The sequence below is a fragment of the Papaver somniferum genome, chromosome 3, assembly GCF_003573695.1.
Source record: "Papaver somniferum cultivar HN1 chromosome 3, ASM357369v1, whole genome shotgun sequence".
NCBI classification, from domain to species: domain Eukaryota; kingdom Viridiplantae; phylum Streptophyta; class Magnoliopsida; order Ranunculales; family Papaveraceae; genus Papaver; species Papaver somniferum.
The window spans coordinates 12,757,324-12,782,364 of record NC_039360.1 but is presented as its reverse complement, the minus strand read 5'-3'; the positions used below and the strand labels follow the sequence as shown (position 1 = coordinate 12,782,364).

Sequence of the window (25,041 nt, the reverse complement as noted above, 5' to 3'; positions counted from 1 at the left end):
TGAACTTTAACTGGATGTTCATTGAAAGAATGAACTCTGATTTTTGTTCATAATAATGAACTTTGACTGGGTGTTCATTTTGACGAATGAACTCTGTTTTTTAAGAATGAACTATGTAGTTCATGTTAATGAATTTTTTGTTGTGTATTCATTTTTAAGAATGAACTCGAATCTACAAAAAGCATTACCAAATACCTAATAGTTCATCATCAAACAGAATGAACTCCTACAAGAAGAAAAATAGGAAGTTTAGAGTTCATCAGAGAGCATAAACTCAAATAATTACGGAAATAGAAAAGTTACCAAAATTAATATTAAAGTAATATGGAAGGATATTTTTGTCCATTTAATATTTTTAAATAATTATGGACCAAACAGAAAACGCGTTTTTCTGAGGAACAAACATACTTGGGACCACCTAAAAAGACCAAACGATTATTTCCCCTTTAAAAAAAATTAGCATAGGCTTTCCAATTAAGCTATTTGTATAATTAGTTTTACTAAAACCGTCTGCTCGGATCTTGTGTGATTCTAAGAAACTTTGAGCCGCATGTGCATCTGTGATTTATCCCTCCATTCCTTTCTATTGGAGAATGTTACTTGAGCTCTTGCATCATCATCACTTATGAATTATGTTCTTGTACCACGTCTTTTGCAACAATGCAAGAACAATAATTACTTCGCCTTATGCAAAAGCAGAGCATGATATTCAACTGTCCAAAGAGTAATTGAATTTTAAAAATAACTACTTCGCTTCGTATTATATTCAGTTTTCCCTTTAATGTAATGGATAATATCGGAAACAAAAGAGGGAGTTAGAAAATAATATGATAAGTATTGTTGTTATTGTTAAGTGCATATTTTGCATATATTTAGTGTCGAATCCATGCTAGTAATTGCTTAGTTTCTTGCAAATTATTGTATATTACTTTTGTTTTCTTTTATTTATGTTTTGCTAGGTGAATCGTCCACAAGAAGGGAAATGGCACTTAATTTTGCAATGAAAGAAATTAGCTAAAAGCGGAGAAAGGTCAAAAATCAAGTGGAACTCTTTCTAACTTAGGAGTCCTTGATATCATCTCGAAGAGGAAGAAAAGATGAAACCAACGGCGAAATAATGGAGTCATTCTGACATCCTATGAAGATTTTATGGGCATTTGAAGCAAGTCAAAGTGGGCGAAGTTGTTGCAGCACAGATTTTATAAAGGCACCCGCTAATTTACTCAAGGCAGTCGCTCAGGGTTTGTTTATTCAGGATATTCAACTGTCAGTCTTACTGAAAGCACTCTTCACCCATTTCATCGAACGGACAGAAGCTGGTGTAATGCTGCGATTGGAAGATGACTGAAAGACGATGATGGAGCTGGTTGCATGGAGATACTTGATTGGCTAAGGAGGAGTGGCAGTTGGATGGTTCTCGATAATGGAATGGAGTCAGGACTCAGGAGAAGCTCGACTGTTGGCGATAACTGCAGTCAGGTCAAGTGATCTCTGCTGGTTGCTGCCAGTATTGATGGGTTTCGATTGACAGATTCTGTCGGAGGAGATGAGGTTTGCTACCATTGATAGGTTGGTGCTTGCTGGTTGTAATAGATCCAGAGAGATAAAGACTGTCGAGTGGTTGCTGCCATTGAACGATGGCAGCGATGAAGGAGTGGATTGATGAGTTCGATGCAAGTGGTTAGCTGCGAAGGAGAAAGAATAATGGCTTGATGGTGGTTTCGATATCAGGCAGAGAATATGGAGTTGGAGTTTGCTGCCAGCGCGCGAAGAAGATATGATGTTGTTGAATTAGCAGAGATGACAGGGGATGGACGCGACTGTGGCAGCTTATGCTGGTGTTTAAAATGGAGTTGCCATTGACGAGCTCGAGAATGGAGAGAACAGGTTGCTGGTGCTGTGGTAGGTTGTAATGCTGAAAGCTCAAGATACGATTTGGTAGTGAATGGTGGTAACCGGGGATTGATGGCTCGTGATGGAGACTCCACTGATGACAGTGGCGAGAAGCAGTAGATAAGTGAAGCTGTGGTCGATGGGTATGAAACAGAGAAGGGTTGCTGTGGTTGGTGTTGTATAAGGACTTGAGAAAAGAAGGACAGAAGAGCAGTGGTTGTCTTTGATTCGTGGAGGAGAGTTTTGAATCTGCTGACGGAGATGATGGACTAATGCAGTTAAGCTTGGCAGAGATGGAACTTGGGTAACAAGACAGAAGATGATGGGCGAAGAAGAAGAATCAGAACAAAATCCTTGTCACGGATAGCCTGGTATACGTGAGTAACTGCTGGAAAAGTAAAAACTTCAGGAACTTTTAAAAGTCACGGAGAGTCTGCTGACCGAGGGTTGAATGATTAAGTTTGCAAAATTCAGGGAGTTTAAGTTTTCACGGAGGGATGTATATCCGCGGTGAAACAATGAAATTCAGGGAACTGTAAAACTCACGGCTAGGTGAGTATCCGTGATTCTGGCAAAGTAATTTGAAAATCCAGGGGAATTTATTTCTCACTGAGGGATGTGTGTCCGCGGATTTGAAGAGGAATGGATTGCACTGTCAGTAGTCTGTGACTGACAGGCTAATGAGTAATGACATTGGTGGCCTGGACTTTTACAGAAGCCATGCGCAAGCCCAATAGCTGTTTGGGTTACTTTTTGCACGGCCAGACTTGGAAGTGTGTTTTTTGGCGAATTTTGGCAACCATTCGACACGGGATTTGGCGCACGGGCACTTCTATTTTTGGGACAACTATATAAGAGATATCTCTATCATGTATCTTGGAATCATATAATCTTTTATCAAGCCATTGGAGAGAAGAACACAAGGAGGAAAAGTTAGGGTTTTGGAGCGATTTCATCATCGTAACAATTTTTCTTTCATTTTCTTATATATTTAATATGGGTGTTTCTACATCCATGAGTAGCTAAACCCACAATTGATTGAGGATGAATTCTAAGTTCTACACTTGATTTGGATTAATATATGCATATATTTTGAGTTCTTCATATGATTATTGTTTGTTTCTACTTTAATGAATGTCTATGATTGATTAATTGATTGTTCTAGGTGGCCAACTTTAGTAGTTTATTGATTGATTTATTGCTAGTAAAGGGTTAGGATATCCGTGTTATTGTTGAATAACCCATACACAAGTAGAAAACGTGAGACCTTGCAGAGGGATTCTGTGGAGCAATCACGTGTAGAACAACATTAGAAAGTGGACCTTGCGCTAAGAGTCTAACTACTAAGATTAACCTAAGTCATAAAATATAAACCATTCGACCAAGTTACACCTTGAGTGCGCTACTACTTGGTGGCTTGGACGAATAGAATCTGATATTCGAGCGCTTCGGTATTCAGTGACCAAAGGACTTTAGGGGATAGCACTGCGCTAGTTGTTATTCCACGGTTGATAATAATGTATGATTAATGATGAATTGATGAATATATTAACTCATTGACGGTTTAGTATCGAAGAAGGATTCCTCGATCAACTCTCTCCATATTGTTTACAACTTAATGCTTTAACTACTTTGTTTATTTACTTTCAAATCTAAAACAAACCCCCCATTGTGACACTTTTGACAACTAAATCTCCCTGCTCTTCGTGGGAACGAACTTGACTTCCATTATATTATTTTTAATTGAGTGGAAATAAGATATTAATTTGATTGCACCTACGACGTGCATCAGTTATTACTTCGAGTTTTAACTTATAATCAGAGAATCAAAGAGACAAAATTTATTTGTCTACTGGCGATTTTATTTGTCATTCATGTTGAGGCGAGCATTAAAGACAGATCTTACGATGTTTGGCTGTAACAACTTGTTTTTAAACATGTTAGGTTTGCGACTTTGGAATTGAAATACCAATGAATTCCAAATTGAATTTGGTTTTGATGTCTATTCCTTGGAGTTCAAAACAATGTAAGGTAGGGTTTCCTTTTTTTTTTTATTTCCCTAAATTTTCACAAAAGCCATAAAAAGAGCCTTATTTCGAATTTTCCACACCGTTTGACGTGAGAGATTTATTTGTCTAGGATTTTAGGTCTTTAGATGTCTATGTGGCAGTTACGAAGTTCAAAAGATAAATGTTATACTTCGTAATTCAATATACCTAAGTTATAAAACAACTTGTATATTCTTCCTTGACACTTTGATCATAATAAGATGATTAAGTCTCTAATACTAGAGTTTCATGTATACAACTTCGCATGTTACGTTTTCAATCTAAACGACTTGAAAGTAACGATATAGAAATTGAAACTAGTCAAGTCTTGTATTACTAACCTTGAGTTGAAGGATGATGTCTTCATTGATGTTGATACATATCCGGATTCTTCAGGTTCACAGTAATACTTGTATGTCTCAGTATTTCTAGACTTCCTAGTCTAACCTAACAAAGTTGACTTTAGTAATCTAATCATGCAACTCTTTAAGTTTTGATACTAAAATATGACAACCAACCATGACGTACCAATGCTTGGCGGGTTCAACCAAGCAATGATTTAACAAAGTATATAAAAATCCTTTTAATTCCCAATTCACTAACCCCATATAAAATTGAAAGTGCAAGTGCACTGGTGGAACAACAAAAATGTTAATCAAAATAGCATTATGCTATTTAGAATAACACTTTACGCTATTAAGATTAGAGTCTCATTATAACTCGCCCAAATCACAAACCCTTATTTTGCTGACATTTTTCCCGCCAAAATTCAAAAATCAGATGCGGGAAGAAGATAGTCGCCCCTTATCCAACTACGGATTCCCTTTAGTAATTTTGGGTACAAATATCAATTATTGGAGGTGGGAATAGCAATTTATGGGCTACAAGAAGTAATTAAGTGGTTGTAAATAATAGAACTCTTCGGTGCCTTTATCAACTCCTTCAGGTGCCTTTAACACTTTTCTGGGTGCCTTTAGAATTTTCTCTAGGGGGTCCAAACATCACTTTTCAAGCCAATTACTCCGCAAGATTTTATTTCTCCAAAAAGACATAAGATACCAAAACAAGTACAAAAATGGGTACTAACAATCGTGGACGAGCCAGGATTTTAAGAGACGGGGTGTAAAAAAAAAATTTACTGCAATATGAAAAAGACTAGCATAAAACACTCGTAGCAACTAAAAAACATAGACTGATCCTAACAATGCATATAAACATCTTCCTCAATTGGGAAGTTCCTTCCCATAATCAGTTAACCAAATTCTATACTTGCAAAAATCAATCAAACCAAGTAAAAACTTAAAAAATAACTAGAACCATAAATTTAGACTCCAAAATCAAATTGAGAAGGCACAAGGTCCTGACGATGTAATCTGCACAATCCTAATCATCAAGAACACTAGCAAATGTACTGGCTAAGAATTAAATCTCGTGATGTAATTGGGAAAAAAAAAATAAGAAAAGAAGATATTCTTTACTCTTTTGCTTTTTTTTTCTTGCTTCTGTAATGACTTGTTAGAGAAACAAGTAAAGTGTTTTCTTTTGGACATCAAGGGTGCGCAGCCATTGAGATTCTAGGGGGTGCAAACATCTTTTCATTTTTCTTTTTGGCTTGAAAAACAGAATACCTAGAGTAAATTTCAAGATTCAAGAGGGTGCAACTGCCAACCCTTGCAATTGGTTGGTTCCATCCCTGCTAACAATATAGAAAATCAAGATTAAATAGACAAAAATCAAAATTAAAATAGACAAATAAATGCGTTAACTTTAGTACTCTTATGTGACACTTGCACCTTGTTTGTTTACAGCTGACACAACTGATTCTTCTAGATCTGACAAAGATCATCTGACTGAGGCGGATCTGGCTCAATATGTTTGTTTGGTGAACGATATCTGATTCAACTAACTCAAAATATGTGAGTCAGTGGCTTGATCCAATGAGTCAATAGTATTTTGTCACCTGACTCAAACGAGTCTGAGTCATAAGTTAGATTTGACTTAAAATTCTAAATAAACGGTGTAGCATTTGACTTACGATGAATAAGAAATTGACTTAGATCCAGACCGCGAGTCAGATGCAAACAACATGGTGCAACTTCGGAGTGAAATGGGCGTAAATAATGAAGCTCTAGAACTCCTTCTTAGGGATAAGAGCTCCGGATACACTACGTACCTGACTAAACATTTGAATCTGAAGGCATACTCTTCTTAGATTAAGTTATATATTTATGTAGAAATTGACGTTTAGTCCCAAAGTTAGTGGGTTTTGGACGCTCTAGTCCTATGCTTCCAAGCCTAGTACTCATTAATCCAAATTATCCCCGTGTAAACAGTTTGGTCCAAAATTTAGACGAGTTAGTCCAAATATGCACCGATTCAGAATTTTCGCAGTACCAAAATTACACTTTCAGAGTTGAAATGCTTTGAATTGTTTCGATTTTAGATCTCAATGTTCAGGAGAGATTCAGAGAGAAGGAGCGGGAGCGATAGAGAGAGACCGAGAGAGATTTTGGAGGAGATTTCTTGGATTAATTCGTTTTACCAATTGTACACCAGTTGATTTTCTTCATGATTTCTTGTTTTAAAAAATTGGTGAGAGATAGAGGCGATTTGGGTTTTTTTTCTTCATGACTTCTCTTTTTACAGAGAATGATTCCGAGTTCTTCAATTTCCTACATCTTATTTTCTTCTGCTACTGCTAGTAACTTACTAATTTTCATCAGCTAATTCGAATTTTCATATCTCATCAAATAGGCGATAGGAAAACACCATTAGAACAGATCTGGTAAGTTCTCTTATTATTTTGATTTCTTTGGATTTCTTTTGTAAATTCTTCAGTTATTTGTTCACCTTAAGATGATTAATCAAGATATATGAATAGTTGAATTTCATTTTGTTGCAATTATTAAAAGATGTCGACGACTCAACATGTGAAAATCAACATGAAGGAACTTGATAAAGTTAATTTAGAAGATACGGTGAAAATTTATATGAATCTTCTATTTTCGTTGCTGAATTTTTCTAAACATTAATGTTTATTTCATCGATTTGATTTTCCTTGATTTACTATATGGATTTTGAATTTACAACATATGGACTTCATAGATTTTACTTACTAGACTAGTGCACAAGAAGGTACACCGCAACATCAGTGCACAAGAAGGTATACCACACCTTCAGAAATTTATTGTACCTATATACAATTCTCTTTTCCTTCATTTTAGATGTATTTGAAAATTTGAATCACCACAGTGAGTTCAATTTCTTCAATTATTATTTTACCAGTTTGGAAACAACATGTAGGTTCTTTGATCTTCTTTTTGTATACTGATTTGTAACTAGTTTCTTTTATCTTCTTTTTGTATACCGTAAAAAGGTTGAGATGCTTGGCCGTAAAGGGATCTGGACAGTACCAAATAAGTTCACATGGTCATAATACAAACTCTTCTAGAACATCATGCATATTTGATAATAAGACTGCAGTTAAGAACAATGGTAAAATTTCATTCTCTGTTAATTTTTTTGTTATAGTGGAACAAATGTTTTTGGCCATGCTTTTTTTTTATTACCTTCCCCATTTCCCTAATTACAGAATCGACTATACATATGTGATAGTTGTTTTATGTCGGACACAATAAACAACAATACTCAGAAAGAGGGATGGTTGGGAATTTGGAATTCTAGTTGGATAAAGCTTAAAAAAATAATGGGAGTATTGAACTACCAATGTTGATAGTATTATATACATTGTCACTACAAATGTGGTTTCTCTTTTTTTACCCATGCCTCTTCCGCCTTTAGCAACCGTGAATTCTTCTACTAAGTTTAAGATTTCCTTTGGATTGTTCCTACATTTTTAGGCACTTTAAATTTTAAAATGAATTACATAGTCGTTGCTAATATTTTTAGTGTGTACATAGTAATACACTTGTTGGTTCTTAATGTGTACATAATTGTACGCATGTTATTCAATGTGTACATAGTTGTACACCTGTTGATTTTTCATGTGTATATAGTTGTACACCAGTTGATTGTTAATGTGTACGTAATTGTACACCATGTATGTTTCTTGCAAGCTTTTGTTGTTGTGTATGAGCTATAAAAACAAATTATACCCGAACTGTATATCACTAATTGTAGAAATCTTTGTTTGTTGTTTGATGTTGTTGATGCTTCATTCACAGGTACGATGCAATGATCCTTGAGGCACTTTATAACATTACAGATCCCAATGGAGAAGAAATTGGTTTTATCGACTACCCTGTTGAGGCCATATAGACATCTATTTCCATGTCACTTCTTTCATTTTTACATTTCTATTTGTTTTTGTCTTTGAAATCTATGTGTATCTCAAGTTCTCAACCTTTTTCTTTATCCCAATTGCAGATGTAGTGAAGGTTAAAGATGATAAAGATGAGTTTCCAATTTAAGTTGCTATGATTGCATCCCAAGATGATGCAACACAGTGCAAGGTATTTTTTCTAGTTATATACTTTGGTTCCCTTGATGAATTCTGCCTTAATATTGGTCCTAACTGATAACATAATTGTGTGCTTTAGGATTTCTTAGTTGAATTTGATAATTATAACCTTCGTTTAATGAAATAACATATTGATTCTTAATGTGTACATAACTACGCACATGTAGGTAGCTAATGTGTATATAGTTGTACACTTGTTGATTGTTATATGAATGATTGGTGTTGTCCATGTTTTACAGGGGTGTACATATTAGTGCACCTGTGTAAATCTTATGAAAAAGTATGTTTCCCTTGTTTTACGACGGTGTAATATTTGGTGCACCTGTGGGAAGTAACTCCCATGAAAAAATAGGTTTGTGTATGGTTGTGAATGATTAGCTTTATGCATGTTTTGAAGCGGTGTACTATTGGTGCACTTCTGTGATTCCCATGTAAAAGTAGGTTTGTGTGTGGTTATGGATTATCGTTTTTCTACATGTTTTGCATGGTTGTACACATTGTTGCACCTATATAATCCCCATGAAAAAGTGTGCCCAAGTGTGAACATGAATGATCGATTTTATGCATGTTTTGCAGGGGTGTACACATTGGTGCACCAGTGTATTTTCAATGAAAAAGTAGGTTTGTTTGTGGATATGAAGGATTAGTTTTAGGAATGTTTCACATGGATGAATATATTGATGCACCACTATACTTCTCATGAAAAAGTAGGTCTGGGTGTGAGTATGATTGATCTATTGTGCATGTTAGTAATCCCCTTTTCAGTAAACTGCAATGAATCACTGTACTGGGATATTTCGAATCCATATTAAGTTTGTGTAGTAATGCCCACATGGATTGTGTCTCTGACCATAAACTAACTTTTTATTTTGATTGTTTTTTTGCTTTGTTTTCTAATGTGGATGTTGGTGAAAGGATAATTACTTTCTTTTCAAGCTGCGATTTCTTATGTTCATTGTTTTGTCCTCGATGCAGTCCGGCTATTATGGATGTTATCCAACTGGAGCTTGGCATGGCTAATATGTTATCCAACTGGAGCTTGGCATGGCAGACTAAGGTGGCAGTCTGGCTATCATGGATTTTGGATTTTTTTGGATCTTTGCAGCGGTGTACATAATTGTACACACAAATGTAATTCTTTTTTTAAAATGATAATTATATTGTCATATGTGTACTCTTTTTGTAGCTCTCGGAAAATGCTTTCCAAATATATAAAGTTTGTCGATTTTGGACTAGCGGGTTAAAAGATAAATTATTTTTAGTTATTTTTTATTTTATTTAAAATTGTTGACGTGTCGCGTCCATGTTGAATGTGTCAGTTATAAAACAGTTTCCACTCGCTGCACGTGTGCTTTATGAAACACGTGTGGAGGTCAGCAGCGTCTTTATACAATTTCTGAGAACTAATATGTTCCTAGTTGGAACGGGATGGACTAATTCGTTCTTTTTCGGGGGTTGGATTGAACCGTTTTTTTCCCTATATTTATTGCACCTAGAGGCTGGGACCCTGAGAATTCAACCTGTTAATTCCTCTTAAGGAAACAAGATTGAGTAATTTTATTTTTTTATTTTTATGCCTATCAGGTGCATTGACTCGACTCATTTACTAATCCCATGATTTCCCCATTACCGGCTAACAACCGCATTTGGCTGTCTTTTTGCTTTGTCTAGTCAATTCCCATGATCTAATCTAAACATATAATATTCCGGGCATTCATGTATAACTCCACTTTGAGATCTACAGGGAGCTACGCATTGAGCCTACTTTGAGATCCTGAGAAGAAATAGATAGCTATGCCTAGGAACATTGACGGCATAGAAGAAGGAGAATTCATCAGAGAAAACAATCAGAATCCTGACCAAGAGTATAATGCGGAAGAGGATTCTACTTATTCAACTTCAAAGATGAACTACTCTGCAAAGGTAATGAAATGGGGATTACTCATTTTAAGCTGCATTCTGAATATGTTAGGATTGGTAGTCGGACCTTTACTGCTTAGACTCTATTTCGTACACGGTGGTAGTCAAAAATGGTTATCTAGTTGGTTACAAATGGCTGGGTTTCCTATATTATTCATTCCACTCGCAATCTTTTATCTGCGACGCGATCAGACACTACTTAGTACTGACTTCTTTGCTTCTCGGAAGCTTTTGTTCTACGCTGCACTGATGAGCATAACATATGGAATTGTCAATTTTAGGATTCCTTATGGTGAGCACCCAAGTTGCTTTTGTTAAGGCCAACCAGGCCATGAGTTACCCTATTGTGTTGCAAGTTCAAGTTTGCGTGGCCTTGTTTGCTACAATAAGTTGCACAATTGGAGGTCTGGTAAACAGAGATTTCTCGGCAATTCAAAGAGAAGCAAGTGAGTTTGATTTAGGAGCGAAAGCGTACAACCTCGTGTTAGTTTCAAATATGGTAGTTTGGCAGTAGATGTTTATCGGAAGAATGGGAGTTATATATTGTTCCTCCTCTCTCTTTGCAGAGCACGACATGTCTTCCTATCTCGCAGATTGCTGCAGTGATAACGTTCCATGAGAGTTTCACGGCCGAAAAAGGGATGTCTTTGGCTCTGACAGTTTGGGGCTTCACTTCTTACTTCTATGGCTCCTACAAGAAGATGAAAAAGCAAACCCCATAAAACCAAGGAAAGAGTTATCCAACCCATCATTATGTATAAAGAAATTGAACACCATTTACATTTTTTAAGTATCACCTCGGCACTAGTTTAAATAGCCTGCACACAGCAAAAAAAATCAGAGTGACTTGCAGTATTTGACTATTAAGTGTTCAGATGTCTTTTACAAATTCAGGCAACACATACAAAAATTCTGTATCCATTCAGACCGCCCCCGGAAGATTCTGATGACCTTTTACTGAAGATGGACTTTGTCAGAGATGTGGATGCTTTATTACAAGAATTCGCTCTGAAGTGGGGACTTCACAAGCATTTGACGCAGAACCCATTGCAAGTGGATTGAAGCAACATGCAGCAGAACTACAAACCAAATAGAAGCGCTACTAAATCTAGCTGCATACCCAAAGACACATAATGTGATCACTGTCAGAGGTCTGGGAACAATGGGGATTCAATAAGTCACCACTGTTCAACAATAAAACAGATCTAGAGTAACTGCTGGCCTGTTTTAAATAGTCCCCGTCGGACCTGAGCAGAAAGGGCACGCCACAGAGTAGATAATAGATATCCCTATGGATTCTAACCTCATCAACATTGCATCGATAGTTTTAACATTTTTAGGGGAATTTCAAAAGAACTACAACATGTGGCGGAAAACAGGCACCTAAAAGTCTAAGTAGGAATATATTGATCTAGAATGGATACCACATAATATTGATAAATACATATAAACTAAATAATAATGCGTACACCTGTTGTTCTTCTAAAGCTTCCTCTTCATATCTATGTTGTTGATTCTTCAGATGTCTTCCTACCTAACATGAGTACCGGAGTTGAGAGACACTAAGCTTTCAAAATAATTCCCCGCTAACACTCCCGTTTTTCAGGTCATACAAAACTAGAATATCGCAACACAAGAACAGAATCTCGCCATTCTTGAAAGACCTGATGAGCCTCAAAAGAAACTGGTGTGCTACAATAGTCTCATGGGAAATGACATGATACTTAGTCCAAGATTCTCGAACTCCATAATCCAGCATCTTCCAGATTTCAACATGAGTCTTAACGCCATATGAGCTGACAAGTATGCAAAGGCACCCTTCCAACTCTCCCAGGATCATACGCGGATGCTGATCCTTCTCCACTGGTAGTTGCAGTTCTTTGAAACTCTCCTCACCGATATCCAAAGAGAGTAAGATAATGTTATCTTGTGCTATAGCTAACCAATGAAGGTCTCCATTAACAAGCACCCCAGATTTGTATGTAGAAGGAAACTTGTAAGGTACAAGTTGGCCCTTTGTCCATGAATTTGATGATAACGTGTAGACTTGGACTAGAGAACTATCCTTGGTTCCACAAGCTGTTATACCTATTGCCAACTTATAACCATCAGTCCTGCGATCATACCCAAATGCACATACATCGCAGCTATAAAATACACTTGGTGATTTGGGTATAACTTTATATTCTCTTGTACCTGGGTTCCAAAGACAAATACAATCTCTATGACCTTCATGATCAAACAACCATATGCAAACCAGACCATTACATGAACCCAACAATTGAACATCATCAACTGAAGATTTGAATGGGATATCCATTTCCATACGATCATCTTTAATTTCATATACTGAATCATAACTTATGGAGTGAAGTATATTATTTCCGCTAAACTTGGCAAGACCGTCAAGCATGAGACTAGGGTTGTTTTTCTGCATAGTAATATGGGTATTAACAAAATCAGAGGAAGAGATTAGGGCATACCAATTCTTGCAAACAGACTTACATACAAGTAATGATTTCACTGGTAACCTTAAAAGGATTTCATGGTACATCTCTTCTGGAATGCTCGACATTATTGCTGCTGCTGTTGCTGCTTCTTCAAAGTGAAGAATTTTTTTTAGGGTTTGTTTGTTTGTTTGTTTTAAGGTAAAAGGGAAACCAAGAGAAACTGCACGTCCATCGTCAGGTAATCAAGTGACTTCTGGTCGGGTCTGAGTCTGACAATGAGATACAGGAAGTCACAAATTCACTCAAAAGGCATATGTGACCGTAAGAACTGTTTTAAAGAAAATATCCAGAGGCTGCACAATGGATTGTGAACGATGTTGTTGTGTAGCCTTCTCTAGTTTCGAGTGGGCGTAAATAAAGAAGCTCTAGCCTGCACAATGGTGCACAAACGAAAAATGAATTAACCATATAGATAAAACTTTAGGAGTATTGCCCCTCTTTCAAAGAGTGACTTGCAGTATTTGACTATCAAGTGTTCAGATGTCTTTTACAAATTCAGGCAACACATAAAAAATTCTGTATTCATGGACCATGTGCTGCCGATAAGGATTTTTTTGATATCTTGAATGGACTAATTTGCTGGGGTTTGAAACCGTGAGGATATCTTCTCTGACAATTGTTCATGATGGAGCAACTTTCCATTCACTACCATGCGATGCGCTCTTTCGTATCTTCTAAGGTCCATCAAGGCACTATTCAAAAACAGGCCAGCAGTTTACTGCAGATCTATTTACTCCTGATAAGTGGTGACTTCTTGAATCCACATTGTTCCCTGACCTCTGTCAGTGATCACATTACTACTACCATTTCAAAGATGCTGCTAGATTTAGTAGAGCTTCTATTTGGTTTATAGTTCTTTGTTTCTCATGTTGCTTCAATCTACTTGCAATGGATTCTGCATCAAATCCCTCTGCAGTCTCAGCCTCTTCCTGTTCAGCGCGAACTTCTTGTAATAAAGCATCTACCTCTCTGACAAAGTCTATCCTCAGTAAAAGGTCATCAGAATCTTCTGGCGGCGGTCTAAATGGACCTTGATGCTGACAGAAAAAGGAAGATTGTGGTCACAACATATATGTAGACCAGTACAAGGAAGTGGAAAAAACCTGAATGGCACTAATAAGCAATGGAATTGACTTCTACACATTTACAAAATCCATGAACGCCAAGGCTAGAATGCAACGTAGAGACTACTACTGGTGGCTAGAGAAAGACATTGTTTGGACCTTATGTACAAATGAAAATTACGAAAACCTCCAAAAAGTAATAATAACACACAAGGCACAGGGTTTTAAGTTTATGTTACATACCGTGTTTATGTCAAACCCTGATGGAACAAGCAAACTGAACGGATCCTCTCTTGGGAAGGTATCCACCATTTTCTTTCTGCATTGCTTCAGCCAACCTTCATCATCAAATCCATCGTGAAGATTCAAGAGATCGTTTAGCAATCTCATGGCCCCAGTAGCTTCCCTCTTCAAAATTTCTGTCTGAGAAGTTAAAAATTATTGCAAGTCAAATTCTTCACAACACAAACCAATGCCATCATGCAGGTACAACGCATTCAACAACACCTCAAGGTGTATCCAAATGCCCCTTCATTTGACTCCATCCAATAGTTCATATTTATTCATTGATCAATTTGGCAGTTTATGATGGATACGTGGATGAGATACGTACCTCGATTCTCCTGTATAAGAGGTCTAGACTTCTGATTGCATCTTTCTCATCCTGGAATGAAGTGCACAGAAACATATCAGCCATAAAAAACAGGGTGAAGACTAGTATAAAATTCATGGGGTCAGCAAACCCGAAACAATGAGCCACAAGAAAGTTTGCAATTGAAGTTCAAAGATTCAAGACCCAAAAGCTGTATACCATAATTCTAAAGGTATAATCACTTGAGTATGATGATAATATACTACTAGTATAAGCAGATAGCGTGCATAATTTGATTTGCTTATAATCACTTAAGTATGATGGTAATACCACGATACATAATATACAACATGGATAATGTTATTGTTGTGATTAAGAAGCCATGTTGTAGTATTAAAAGTGAAACAACAAAATTTTAGCCTGGCAAACTAGTAGTCTAACAAGATTAGAATCTTCTGAAGTTAAATTAAACTCTGAAACATTTGCAATTGCTATCAAAGAAATGAAATTAAAGCAACAAAAAGCAAGCAATTTAACAAAACATTTAATCCGACGGTGTTTTTCATAGCAGTCCAACGGGTTGGTTCACTTTTGGGCATGCCTGTCTTGGTTTGCTCTTTTTGTTTCGGACACATTTGGCATGGTGCTAGAAGTATGTTCAAACAATAAGCAAAGTAACCAAGAAAAAAGTAAATCAACAATTACAACTTCACACATACATCACGTCGAGCAAGATCAAGGCGATTCCATACAACCATGAGAACAAGCTCAGTCAGCTCTCCTCTCTCAGCAGCTTCCTCTATTTTCTACATGTAGAAAAGCAATCGCAATAATTATGGCGTGTTACTTATGACAGCATAGAATCCAACTAAAAATAACCCTACAAACACTACAAAATTTGCAATAATAACACTCTCAAACAAAAAAATTACCTCCTCTACTTCCTCACCAGCTCTAATAAAACTCGAAACCAATTTCCTTGCTTCTCGAACTTCTTCATCAGGATAGTCCTTCAAACGCATACCAATCTCACGATACTCTTCAATCTTCTTGTTCTCTTCTTCATCTTCTTCTTCGCGTAATCTTTGCAACTCCTTAGTCTTTTCTCTTTGGGCAGCTTGCCATTCCTAACCTAAGCCAAATTCCCAATAAACCCAAACCCACAAAATTCCATCATAAACCAAAAAAATGAACCAATTTATCTAAATTTTAAGTCATTTCTTCACATTCAAATCCCAATACAGTGATGGGGCTATAAATTGAGTAATAAAATTAAAAACAAAAGAAACCCAAGTTAGAAATTTGACATTACATCATCATGGAATTTTTCTGGAAGCCCCTCTAAGTACTGTAATTCTTCTTCTTCTTTGGTTTTACTCTTCCTCAAAACTGAAAGTAACACCCAAAACTTATTAATTGATGTAAGTAAGACACGGCACAAAGAGGATTAAGATGTTAGCAACAAACCTGTTCTGCAAGATAATTTGGGTGTCATCAAGGTTAAACTTGAAGCTAGACGACGATGATGATGAAGATGAATTCCTCTTCTGGTGAAGGTTGGAGGTGGTGGTGGTAATGGAGGTGCGCAAGTTAGCATAAAACCCTTTGCTTCCATTTTTGAAGATTTTTCAGTAAAATGAGGAGTGTCTTTTTTTCTTTAATGGATTAAAATAGAAGGTTATTATTGGGGCGTCTAATAGGACAAAAATGGATCATCCATAAGTAATATCAAAAACCTCTTATCTCAAATAATTTTGTAATTACTAAACAACCCTTATTTAGTTAATTTTAATTTAATTTAATTAAATAAAAATTAAATTAATGAATTTTATTGTATACTTGGTGAATTTTGGGACAAAGTTTTTGTGGGAAGAAAAACTGGCCGTAAAATAAACTTCTACGGTTGGAAATAATCCAAATCTAGACGTAAAATCACTTCTACGGTTGGAAATATTTCAAACCTGGACGTAAAATCACTTCTACGGTTGGAATTAAAAGGAACCTGGACGTAAAATGAGCTTCTACGGTTGGAACTAATTCAAACCTGGGGAAATAAAATTCTACGGTTGGAATTAATCCAAACCTGGACGTAAAATCACTTCTACGGTTGGAAATAATCCAAACCTGAACGTAAAATCACTTCTATGGTTGGAATCAAAAGAAAACTGGACGTAAAATCGGATTCTACGATTGGAATTAAAAGAAACCTGGACGTAAAATGAGCTTCCACGGTTGGAACAAATCCAAACCTGGACGTAAAATTACATGCAAATAAAATTCTACGGTTGGAATTAATCCAAACCTGGACGTAAAATCACTTCTAGTTAAAGGGTAATCTAGACATTTTGTATATGTGTTAGGATATCCCATAACCACTTTTTTGGACATTAAGAATCCAAGTGAAGCCCCTCTATTGAAGTGTGACACCCCAATAATAGCCTTCTTAAAATAACGGTTATTAAGTCGCTGAAATAAGCCCACAAATGCGTAAACTGGGTTAAGTTAATTCCAGTTATATAGTCGGTTCTAGTTCAATTTAACAACTGTCTGAGAGAATCCGCTAGGGTATTTTTCTTTTTTTTGGCACATAACAACATTGCCAAGAGGTAAAATCTTTAAACAAATGTTTTATCTTTCTTTATAATAAGAGACCCAGAAGTGCCATATGTCGACACTATAATCGTTCTTGCATTTGGTGAAGCCACATCAACACTACCTTTCCATGTCATCGCCATTTCAGCCCATAAAAATCTTCCCAACTACACCTGCCGGTTCAGATGTTTAGTTTTCACTTTGATACCTTTCCGAAAATAACTTTTGAACATGGCCGGCTACGAAAAGATGCATGACCTTTCTTCAATTAACATGATCAGAATAGAGTCCTCTCTCCAAAATCCTCTGCATAACCGTTTTCTCTAAACAATTATCCAAACCCTTTTTTTTCATCAAAATCTTCTTCTCCAAACCTAGATTTACTGGGATGGAATCTGATTTATCAGATTATCCAAGTAAATTTAGGTTTGTAATTGTATAGTTATTTTCTTGCTTTCAATAAGAATCACATTGTGATTTAGGTTTTAGAATTTCTTTTTAGTTTTTTGTTCTGGTATATACCATGGTTGTTCCATGCCTTAAAATAATTCCAATTCTAATCGCCATTAGTGCGTTTTGTTACGGCCTTTGGTCTCTTTTGTTGAAATCCGATGAGAGATTGTAGCATATCTTTGAAGACGATGAATTCCGATGACCAATATTCGTACAAAGAATATCAATGGCTATCGGAATGGATCGTGATTACGAAGATTAGCATAAACTGCTTCTTCTGTAAAGTATTTTATCTTAAAGAGGAAGAAATCTCTACATGGTTGAAGATCAATTAATCTACCATTATTCTGATTAGTCTTTTCCATGTTATTGGGTTTCATGCAGATCAAAATATTCACATTGTAAACTGTTTGTATCAATCTGCAGTGTATAATGATGAAACGGGAGGGTATGTCTGCATACCACTTCTTTTATGTAACAATCCAAACCTCAATTTGAGTGAGGTAATTAAATAAATAAATTTAGGGGTTTTCTGAAGCCCCTCTTCCATCAAAAAAAAAAAAAAACATGATCAGAAAAAAAGTTGTGAATAGTTGCTATGCTTTAGCGTAAGCCGAAAAGCTTCTAAGAAAATATCAAAACTAGAAAGTGAGAGAAAGGTCTTAGAGAGATGTCTTTGGAAATACGTCTCTTTGGAACAGTTTTTTTTTCAAGTTTCTATCGGTATTTAGGGAAGATAAGTGTATAGTTTGCAACTTATTTTCATGTTTTCATGTTCAGAAAAATCGGTTGTACAAATTCAATTAATTGCAAAAAAATCTCCAATATTCATGATGACAGTACAGGAATGTAAATACAGAAACCCATCTTCAAGTGAGCTATTTTGAAACAACATCTTTGGAGCATGTTATAGTCAATTAAGTTTCCATATTCTGTTACAGGTTGATTCCCTAATTAAATTAATTTTGTGAGTTTTTGATTGTTTCTGAAAATGCACAGGTAAACATTTCTTAACGACTTGCTAGATAAAGTTCTGGGGAAGAGGATGAATGTTGTTTTTGACTGAAACAAAATATCATATATCTTCATTGGATTGCTTACTATGAATCAAGACTGAGAATTTCAGGCCATAAAGATGCAAATATAAAAGGATGTGATGTTGAGATGTAACCAGCGGACATAAATGAAAAGCCACAATATCCTTAGATAGTGACCCTTGATTCATTTTATTCAAGCATAGTATTTGGAAAAACGAAGAATCCCTTATTTACCGATCAAAAAGAAGAAGAAAAAAGGAGGACAAGATTAAAGACAAAAGTCGTACAGAAAAGACATCAATATAAGATGGAATCTCAGTTGAATACAACATCAACAAGTCCAGTTTTTTATTATGTATATTCAAATTTATTGAGCCAGCAGACTTCTTCGTGCCTTGAAAGATTCTTAAATTCCTCATATTCTCTCAATCCATATGGATTAACAAGCAAGGCACACCCATAATAGATCATTTTATTGATTTTTTGAAGCATGTATGAAGAATCATGTACTAAAGAGGTTTGTTTTGGTTTATTTTTGGTTATCACACAGTTAATCATTGGGTCTGTACTGATGACAAAAGGATCAAGACGTCTAACCAAATAAGAGGATGAAACAGCCGCAGAAAAAATAATCCTATAGACATTATGAATGATTTGGGTAACTCTCTACACTGATATTGATCAAACCCTGAGACACGAATATCCGGTGCGTATGCACCGAGTTAAAAGAATTCTCAAAGCTTCTTTACTATATTACAATTTACAACAAAACTCCGCTTGCTAAAGATTTTTACGGATGCACAAGGGACTTAACATTGAACAAAGAAAGGTGTTGGACATGGGATTCTAAAATGGGATGAGAACTCATGTTGTCAATGTCAAATACCGAAGGCATTCATGTGCAGGGGTAAACCAGGTCTTTGAATCACCTGGATAGGACATTCGAAGATCTTACGGGTTCACCGATAGAGTTATTTGGAGGAAAAGGTATTTTCTTTGGTGGAGATTATAGAAGATATTAACAATGGTTCCCGAAGGAACCAGGAATCGGTTGTTGACGCATGGGTAAATTGGTCATATATGTGGAGTCATTTCAAAATCTTAAAACTTGCGACTGACTTTAGAGTAACGGCTGCAATGAAAACGAATAAAAGAAATGGAACTAACGGCAATTGCACTTACCAAAATGGAAGAGCCATCATGGATCAAGATACGAGATGTTACCTAATATTATCAGATGTAGATTATATGGAAAAGGTTTTGATTGTCATATAAACCTGCTTAATCAATCGATATGGAGATATAGATTATTAAGTGAAAGGTGCATACGGGCACCAACTAACGGTACCATACTTTCTTGAGTTCAAATAACATTAACCTGGCTTCATTCAAGATGCGGAGGTTTTGTATCCTACCGAATTCCTGAACTCCCTCCGATTTACATAATACTAAACCACTGGTTACAATAACAAAATGGAGTCCCAATTCTGTTACTTCTACACATAAATCAGAGAATCAATGTTTGCAATGGAATGCGGTGAATTGTAAATCAAATTGGTAATAGAGTTGTTGAAGCAGGGAACTACATAGGATCACGAGTGTATATCGAAGGTTAAAAATGTCTCTCGGTGAGGATAACTTTCCTTTCGTATTAACGAGAAGGAAATTCCATGTTTGCTATGCTATGAAAATCAACTAGAGCCAAGGTCAAACCATACAGAATTGTGATTTATCTGTCCACAACGGGATTCCGTTCATGGGCAGTTATATTTGGTAGTGTCACTAACGACATCAAGGGAAGGTTTGAAAACGGTAATAAAAGATATATAAAGAGATGGATATACAACAGATCCTGCGGGTGAAAAAAATCTATAATGTGATTATTGCTTGACCAATGACATGTCAATTTATACTAAATAATTTAAAATTACTCAACTAAATTTCTCATGCGACTAAGATATACAGATTTGTCTTGTATTTATAATTAAGTTACGAGTTCTACAATTTATATTGAAACATTTCTTGTTCACTGCATCAACCGCCATTTTTTAGTATAATTCAAAAAGTATTTTGTCCAATCCTTGCTCCTTTTCCCAGATAACCGTTTCACATAATCATATGCACTCAGCTTGCTTTGCGCTCATTGCTTCAGCTTGATAGAAGCATTTTGATCCTTGGTGAGTCCCTGCAAAGTCAAGAAGTATTAGATCAATGGAAACATTTTGGAATTCCTTTTCTTTTAATAAGATTTTACTATTTTTGTAAGAGCATATCCTATGGGTAGTTTCCAAATGGAGACTAACTCGCTCAAATGAACGACTACTCAATCAAACGAACGAGAGAACCCACTATGGGCGAATACAAAAAAAGACACTGCGCGGGAGACAGTCTTTGGTGCAGTAAAAAAATTGGGATTTTGATCAGACGAGGGACTGTCCCCTGTCCAAATAAATATAAAAAAATCATCCAAACGGGGGACTGTTTCCCGTTTGGAACTAAAAAACTTCTAAAACGGGGGACTGTCCCCCGTTTGGTGCAAATTCTTTTGCTACACGGGAGACAGTCCCCCGTGTAGCCCTATTTTTTTTCTAACGGGGGACAATCCCCCGTCTAGTGCTACACTCCCAACCACTCGTTCATCTGAACAAGTGCATGAATGGGTTTGGGAGAAAGTGGGGCTAAAGACTACCCATACCAGCCTCTAATCAGCTCAAATTGGTAGTGCACTCTTTCATTTGAAAGAGTGACACTACTCATAGGATTTGCTCTAAAGAAAAAGCGTCATCTGAATTTATTATAAACATCTCCATTAGAGGAGGAATCTAGTGGATATCAGCTCGTGTTTTCCTATGTGTAGTTTTTGGTTAAGTCTTTAGTTTATTCTCAAATTCTATTACAAACTTTATGTAGTTCCAAATAATCATATTTGGTGAACATTACTTCCTTTGAACACCTTGTCACACCTTGAGGTACAAATACACCACGCCACAATGGCTATTTTACAGAATGCTTCTTCTTGAATTTGCTGAGCTTGTAACTTATCAAACCAGCTACAGAATTAGTCAGCTAGATTGCCGCTCTTTTGAACAAGCAGATCCATAGTAGCAAACCATACAACTTTAGATAGAGAGCACTCCAAAATACAGTGAGTTGGAGATTCATTAGTCTGAGCACATAAAGGATAACATAACATCATTCCAAAATAACGAATCAGTTTATCTCTTGTTGGGAGGATGTCGTTTATGCACTTCCATAGCAATTGATTTACTCTCGTAATAGTGGGAGTTTCCACAACCGTTTGAAAATGCTATGTATCCTCCGACTTTCTGAGTTATGATTGTTTACCTCCTCATACTTTTTCCTGTGGGATGACTTCAATATGAAGTTTTCAATTATTTCAAGTGTCCATATTATTTTATCCTCATAAAGATGATGGACTGTGATTTTGAGTATTGATCTAGCAGTTTCATCTTCGAAGAGAGTGATGATAAGATTATGATCCCAACTTCCAATGATATAAGGGTAATTCTGATGATTAGTGACTCCCTGTTCGGGAATAAGGGGATTATCTAGCTCTTGTATCCACTTGTATTTCCAAATTTAACACATTTTGTCAATTTACGATACTTTAGCAGCTCTACTTGTTTATGAAGTTTAGTTCAGAGCTTATGCTTCTCCATGACCAGTCGAGTTACCATTTCGTTTGATGTTGAAGACTTTTTCATCAGGAAAGTGAAAAACGCAGGGGATACCAAATACACCCAACTTTTTTCATTCGGCAACCCGCATAATCAAAACTTAACACATTTGCAAGTAGACCAACTTAATGATCCTTGACAATATGTATAGAGTAACATCTCAACCTCCACTCAATCAGTATATATATATACACACACACACAAGGTTCGTGAACTTGATTGTTAACATAGAGTACTTGGACGATCTCAAAAATCAATATCCAAGATCAATCTAGTCGTATCCAAATAATTCAATCGAGATTATGCCAAGTGATTAAACTTGTTATTTATCTTTCAATATATGAATTCTACAAGAAACAAATCTCGTTATTGATTACAATTAAGCGGAAGTATCTACTTAGATTGAATACGTACTGTTAGACCATTTCTCGGTTGAACTCACAAGTGTTGCTATATCAAGCTTGTTGTCAAATTTAGTTGATCAAAACTAGATTTTGATTTCTAGTCTACAATTAGTCAAGTCTCGGATTAGAATAAAAGTGTGTAGTTCAGAATCAGACATCACTACGTTCTACCGTTTGAAGGGGAGGATCAACTGAAGATTTTGGAGAACTTCTTCAACAAAAAGTAAGTGAAGTCTGAACCACCTATTTCTCAAGTTATATTCATCTTTCTATATATGAGACTATGTCGCATGACTAATTAGACTATTGCAAGCATATCAAGAATTTCGAGTCAAGTTTTGTTCTCGAAATATATATGACCAAGGTTAATGAACATTTGTTCATACTTGATGAATTTCGCTTAAGAACAATTTATTTTTCATTTTTAAATAGCCTAGAACAGTGATATGTGTCATTAATATTATTTGGGAATGTTTCGAATTGATTTGGAGAGAAATATAGAACTACTGTAAATCTGGATACAAGACATTATGCATACCAGTTTCACATACTGGGAAAACTACTACAGGTTCAGAGCCGCAGTATATGTATTCAATACATATACCTATAGTTCGGCAGAGATTTTTTGGTATGATATCCGGTATCCATACAATAAACAGTCTGTTGCTCGTGAACTAGGAATGGTATGCATACTGTAAAGGAACTGTTGGTTTTGAAACCGGAGTGGTATCCGTACCTGGTACGCAAACTAGAAAAGTTATGTGAGTTTCTGAACTTGTTTTTGTTTTAAGGATACACATACCCGGAACATGTACCATGACAAAAATAGTCACAGATAAGGTAAATTACATGTACATGCCATGTCGAATATTTTTGAATGCACAAAAACTATTCCCGTGAGGTAATTGGAATTTGAAGAAATCTCTAAAAAAAAACATTATATACATGATTGATCACATGATAACCTATGGTTATTTCTCAAGCTTAAACTCTTAAGTGTTATATGAAAATAATCGGCTAGTCTTGGCTAACCGTCCATGAACAATGTATTTATACATGGTCTGGTTACGTTTCATCTTAACCAGAGCGTATATATTGGTATGTTAATATAATTTCAAAGATTCATCTAATGGTGGATATTGTTTGCTTGGTTCCAAATTTATCTTAGCTTAAACCTAAAGTAACATATGCTTTAAAAGTTTATATAAGGGAGAACCTCAACCAACCGGTATTTTTGAATCCCTTACGCTATTCTTGTGTGTCCTAGTTGTAAAATAGAGTCGTCCACTCCCTCAAACCTTTCTAAGGTTTAGCGACTAAAAAGACTTCACCTAGGGATTCCTGAAGCCGTGTCCAGTTATCTTTTTCTTGATAGTTCGAGTATTTTGATCTTGTTTTGATTGTTTAGATGCTCACTCAAATAAGATAGATAGAAATCACAAAATTCTCTTCATCTCAAACTTTGTGATTCCAAAGGTTTAATATTTGCAAGGTGAATAAGAATCTAGTCTACTCTTCGAGAGTCGTAAATTTCGGATTTTGAGGTTTGCTAGACTTTTTCTATTGTAATCGATTTCTAGTCTCTCCTTGATCTACAATCAAAAAGGAAATCACATATACACTTATATGTAGGAGGTAGATTGGTTTAAAGTCTTCAATTGAGTTGAAGCAACTCTTAGGATGTAAATGACGTTAGCTAAGGGAATCAATTGCGTGGAGACCTACTGGTATTCAAGAGGTGTAAGGAGCGCGACTGCAACTGAATTATTGTGAGGGTTTAATTCGGTTTCAACTACCTGAGTCCGAAGTTATTTGTAGTAAGATAGTGTATGTAGCTGGCATAATACAGTTTGGTGTTCAATCTGGACTATGTCTCGGGGTTTTTCTGCATTTGCGATTTTCTCTTTAACAAAACTTCTGGTATCTGTATTATTTCTTTTTCGCATTATATTGTTTATCTTTATAATTTAAATAGCACAGGTTGTATGTTAATCTATCAAAGTAGACACATCCATCCTTGTTTGTTGGATATGTATGACTTGATTGATTCTTGTATATTGATCTTTAGAATTGTCCAAGTACTCTTACATGTAAATCAGGTTCACGGACTAGTCTCTATAAACTTTGTGATTGTGGGAGAAAGAGATATAACTCTGAATATTATTCCTTGATTGAAATTCATTAAGTTGAAATGTCGGAATTGTATTTAGGTTTTGTCCATACATATTTCCTAAGAAAAAGTTGGTGGTGTAGTTTGGTACCCCCATATTTTCGCGTACAAACCTTTGCAGATCTAATTATAAAGATAATAATATAATGCGGAAAAGTAAAAGCACAAGACACCAGAAAT

The 25,041-nt window shown here is 35.9% G+C and overlaps 2 protein-coding genes across 2 annotated transcripts; both read right to left on the bottom strand.

Annotated features, from left to right (window-relative positions):
- Nucleotides 1–11,911: 11,911 nt before the first annotated feature.
- On the bottom strand, nucleotides 11,912–12,916 carry LOC113359023 (F-box/kelch-repeat protein At3g06240-like). The gene has a single exon (XM_026602720.1). The coding sequence runs from the start codon at nucleotides 12,914–12,916 to the stop codon at nucleotides 11,912–11,914; it is 1,005 nt and encodes a 334-aa protein (XP_026458505.1).
- A 320-nt stretch (nucleotides 12,917–13,236) lies between these two features.
- On the bottom strand, nucleotides 13,237–16,142 carry LOC113355330 (protein PALE CRESS, chloroplastic-like). Its single transcript, XM_026598161.1, has 7 exons — nucleotides 15,975–16,142; nucleotides 15,820–15,896; nucleotides 15,440–15,634; nucleotides 15,227–15,313; nucleotides 14,529–14,579; nucleotides 14,159–14,338; nucleotides 13,237–13,888 (listed from the first exon to the last, which is right to left on the bottom strand). The coding sequence occupies exons 1-7, from the start codon at nucleotides 16,120–16,122 to the stop codon at nucleotides 13,652–13,654; spliced, it is 975 nt and encodes a 324-aa protein (XP_026453946.1). The 5' UTR covers nucleotides 16,123–16,142; the 3' UTR covers nucleotides 13,237–13,651.
- Between the last annotated feature and the right edge of the window lie 8,899 nt (nucleotides 16,143–25,041).

Bases quoted from the DNA above. Each gene is read 5' to 3' on its own strand.
- LOC113359023 (XM_026602720.1), bottom strand. From the start codon at position 12,916: ATGTCGAGCATTCCAGAAGAGATGTACCATGAAATCCTTTTAAGGTTA.
- LOC113355330 (XM_026598161.1), bottom strand. From the start codon at position 16,122: ATGGAAGCAAAGGGTTTTATGCTAACTTGCGCACCTCCATTACCACCA. The intron at 14,339-14,528 runs GTACGTATCTCA...TTAACTTCTCAG, and splicing joins TCTTATACAGGAGAATCGAG to ACAGAAATTTTGAAGAGGGA. The intron at 13,889-14,158 runs GTATGTAACATA...TTTTTCTGTCAG, and splicing joins CAGGGTTTGACATAAACACG to CATCAAGGTCCATTTAGACC.